Source organism: Sinocyclocheilus grahami, unplaced genomic scaffold, assembly GCF_001515645.1.
Source record: "Sinocyclocheilus grahami isolate Dianchi unplaced genomic scaffold, SAMN03320097.WGS_v1.1 scaffold396.1, whole genome shotgun sequence".
NCBI lineage: Eukaryota > Metazoa > Chordata > Actinopteri > Cypriniformes > Cyprinidae > Sinocyclocheilus > Sinocyclocheilus grahami.
Window position 1 is genome coordinate 328797 of NW_015505575.1, and position 4560 is coordinate 333356.

At 37.0% G+C, this 4560-nt stretch overlaps 1 protein-coding gene across 1 annotated transcript; it reads left to right on the plus strand.

Moving 5' to 3' along the window:
* Positions 1-2: 2 nt before the first annotated feature.
* Positions 3-2583, plus strand: LOC107550340 (E3 ubiquitin-protein ligase DTX3L-like; the record flags this gene model as incomplete). The annotated part of the gene is made up of 3 exons (XM_016231612.1): positions 3-59; positions 577-794; positions 936-2583. Coding segments are annotated over 3 exons (345 nt in total), but the record flags the coding sequence as incomplete, so codon positions are not given.
* Between the last annotated feature and the right edge of the window lie 1977 nt (positions 2584-4560).

Genomic DNA, 4560 nt, shown 5'->3' on the forward strand with positions numbered 1-4560 from the left:
GATATCCACAGTGTGGCACTATTGAAATATATTACGACATATCCAGCGGTATTCAAACGGTAAGAATATGTAAAACTGAATTGTGATTGACTTATGATTAATAATAATAATACTACTACTACTAATAATAATCACAATATATAAAATCAAAGCACTTTGCAGAAGCTCTACACATACTGTGTGATCCCAATAACCATTCCTCTAGGCTGGAAGACCTGGGCTTTATAACACCAACTATTCTGTGTCCAGTCCGTTTCCTGGGGGGTCACTGTCATACAGAGTTTAGCTCCAAAAACACACCTGACCCAACTAATCAAGGTCTTTGGGATTACTAGAAACTTTAAGGCAAATGTGTTGAAGCAGGTTGGAGCTAAACTTTGCTGAAAATTGGCCCTCCAGGAGAAGGAGTGGACACAAAACGCAGAAAAACAATGAAAACACAAACACACAATATAAAGTATAAAATGTTTAATTTATTTATTGATATATATATATTTATTTATTTATTTTTTGATTTACATGTAGTTTTGGTTAAGGTTATAGCACAGTAATACATCATATTTATCATTTTTTTAGAAGAGGCATCCAAACCCGGGAAACATTTTTCATGGCACATCACGACATGCGTACTTGCCTGACAACCGTGAAGGAAATGAAGTGCTCGCACTGCTGCAGAGGGCTTTTGATCAGAAACTGATCTTTACTGTTGGGACCTCTACAACCTCCGGTTTAGAGAACGCTGTCACCTGGAATGATATTCATCATAAGACCAATACACACGGCGGGCCTCAAAAGTATGATTTCATTTAAAGTCTGTGTTCAATTGTCCATCATGTCCTGCAAAATCAGTAATCAAACATTACGTGTTTATTTGGCTTTCATGTAAATAAAATAGTGTATCTGAACATGTATATCTATTATTTTTCTGTCCACAGCTATGGCTATCCAGACCCTGACTACCTGAAGAGAGTAAAGGATGAGTTGAAGGCCAAAGGCATTGAATGAAGATTTTATTGATGTTCCCAAATGCACATCTAAGCCAAATGTTTACAAATAAGCCATTGATTGATTATGATATTGTAATATACTTATTTTATATATAGTGACTTTCAAAAGTATTCAGACCCTTGACCAGTTTACTGAAAAATAAACTATTTAACTCTTGTTCGGTGTGAAGCAAATCTTAAATCTCAAAATTAATAATTTGAAAGTTGGTTTTAACAAAATAAATAAAAAACTAAAAACATACAATCTTCCAAAAAATGCAACCCCTCTGCTCTGGAGATCCATGTTTACACCGCTGAAATTACAAATCATTATTTTCTTTGGTGTATTCATTCTATACACCTGCATACATGAAGAACACACTTCATCACGGCCACTAATGTGGTTAGCTAATTCTCACAAATGAAACATTGTAAAGTGTTACCAAAACATTTTCAGTGGGTCAAAATACTTTTGGCAGGCACCATATACAGGTGTGGTCACATGTTTACATACACCTTGCAGAATCTGCTAAATGTTAATAATTTTAACAAAATAAAGGGATGATAACGTGCAAAATGTTCTTATTTTGTTCAAAGATCATATTTTTCCATTTAGTATGGCCCATCAGAAGCTGCAGAAGATACTTACATGTTTTGCAGAAGAAAAAATAACCAAAGAATTTGTGGGACTTGCGGGATGATGTTTCTGAAGAGCAGCGGTCAGTTTAACTGCTCAGGACTAACAAAGGACTCATGAAAAAACAGTCATGGATCATCCAGGTAACAGTATTGAGAATCAAGCATATGCAAACTTTTGAACGGGCTCATTTTGATAAATTCAGTTATTATTTTGTCTTCTGGTGTATATGTAAACATCTGTTATGTGAAATACCATATTCAGGACAGTAACATCTTCTCAGGACAGTAACAAATGTTTACGATCCCTCTTATTTTGTTCAAATTGTGAAAATTTCGCAGATTCTGCAAGGTGTATGTAAACTTGTCACCACAACTGTATATATTGGTATTGTTTTAATTAAGGTGATGGGCTTTCATGATGTTCAATTGTAATGAATTGTAATGAAATGTTTTAGCCTGAAGTTGTCTTGTGATTTTCATGCGTATACACTGCAAATATGAAGCGAGTATATAAAGTACCACACTAAAGGCACTTGTGTTGGTCCTGATACTCGCATATATTAAAAAGTGTGTAGTACTTATTTTAATGTGGGACTATGGAAAAAAAAACTTATGGTTTGTGATTATATTTAGATTTAAATGTTAAAGTTTAACATCAATTTTAGTTTTGATAAAAATGTGTAACCACAATTTCTCAGAGAAATCAACTTACCAATTCATTTGTTTGTGTATAGAAAGTTGAGTGCAAAACATACGAAACATGGCACACTTCACCAAATCTTTCACAAACTGCCTATAATAATATTTGTTGATTTTAAACTTTTAAAATGTATGCTTTTTTTCTCAGTGCACCTCTTCATATTTTAGCTCTTGTTTTCAGAAAGCAAAGGATGACTTTATCTCGGAACAGATTTGAATGATTAATCTTCGGTTTTTGTTTCAATCAATCATATTGAAAATGCCACATTTTTTGGACAAAATGTATTGAAGTTCTAACTTTTGGAAATATTTTTTCCTTGTAAACAAGTTGTCATAAATAAAATAAATCAGCTTTAAAATATTTACAATTGTTGTAGATTGTTTCTCTTGTAGGGTTTAAAAGTAACAAATAACTTTGTATACTGTACCTGTTACAACCCATGGCTCTTACAATTCTATGGCTCTCTTTTCTCGGGGCTCTGCTCTTACATTTACATTTACATTTAATAATTTAGCAGACACTTTTATCCAAAGCTACTTACAAATGAGGAGAACAATAGAAGCAATCAGATGAACGCGAGAGCAACAGTATACAAGTGCTGTGACAAGTCTCAGTTAATCTAGCACAGTACACATAGCTAGGTTTTTTTTTTTTTTTTAAATAATGGAATAGAATAGAACAGAATAGAATATAATAGGTAAGTGCTAGTATTAGTTGGTCAGGTGCTGGCGAAAAAGATGTGTCTTTAGACATTTTTTGAAAATGGCCAAAGACTCAGCTGTTCGAATTGAGATCGGGAGGTCATGCCACCAGCTGGGCACAGTCCAGGAAAAGGTCTGTGATAGTGATTTTGTGCCTCTTTGGGATGGTAACACAAGGCATCGTTCACTTACAGAATGCAAGCTTCTGGAGGGCTCATAAGTTTGAACTAGCAAGTTTATGTATATTGGTGCAGCGCCAGTTGTTGTCTTGTAGGCAAAAATCAGTACCTTGTATTTGATGCGAGCAGCTACTGGTAGCCAGTATAAACTGATGAAGAGAAGTGTAACGTGAGCTTTTTTTGGCTCGTTAAAGACCACTCTTGCTGCTGCATTCTGGATCAGTTGCAGAGGCTTGATAGTGCATACGGGAAGGCCCACCAAGAGAGCATTACAAAACAGTGCTGGATTTCGAGAGGGTTTCTTAAGTAGTGGGGTTACCCGAGCCTGCTTAAATGCTGTGGGAAATGTACAAGTGTGAAGAGAGGTGTTGATAATGTGAGTAACCGCAGGTATGACTGAAGAAGAAATGGCCTAAAGTATGTGAGTGGGGATAGGATCAAGTGGACAGGTAGTAGGATGATTGGAAAGGATAAGTTTGGAAACATCCATTTCCGAGAGTGGAGAGAAGGAGGAGAGAGAGTTTCTGGTGTGGAGAATTGGTCATTGATGTTTCTTGTTTTATTTATGAAGAATATTGCAAAGTAATCAGCTGTAAGAGTTGATGAAGGAGGGGGAGGAGGACAGAGAAGAGAAAGTTTTGTAAAGTGTGCGAGAGTCAGAACAGTTGTTAATTTTGTTGTGGTAGTATGTTGTTTTAGCAGTGGAGACATTTGCAGAGAAGGAAGAGAAGAGTGACTGATACACACTAAGGTTGGCTGAGTTTTTATATTTGCGCCATTTCCAGCAAGGGGGCAGAGGGGGTAGTACGTGCTGGTCTGGATGAAAGGGGGCAAAAGTTGTCTAAGCAAGATGTTAGAGTGGAGCAGAGAGTGTCAGTAGCACTGTTTGTGTCCAGTGCTGAAAGCTGAGAGGGTGAAGGAAGTGAGGATGAAACCATAGAAGATAGGCGAGATGGAGAGAGTGAGTGTAGGTTACGCCGAAAAGTGACCTGCGGAGGAATGTGTGCTATGTCAAGAGTTAGTGTGAGGTTAGAAGTGATGAGGAAGTGGTCTGAGGTGTGTAATGGAGTAACTAAAGTGTTGTCAGTGGAGCAATAGCGTGTGTAGATGGGGTCCATTTGGTTACCTGATTTGTGAGTAGCCGTAGTAGACATGCACTTGAGGTCAAATGAGGCGAGCAAAGCGTTGAAGTCAGCAGCCTGGAGTTTTTCTAGGTAAATGTTGAAGTCACCGAGCAGTACCAGAGGAGTACCGTCCTCAGGAAAGTTTGATAGTAACACATCCAACTCCTCCAAGAAGTTACCCAGTTGACCAGGGTGGGTAATAGTAATTGCATGTTATTCAAATGAACTATT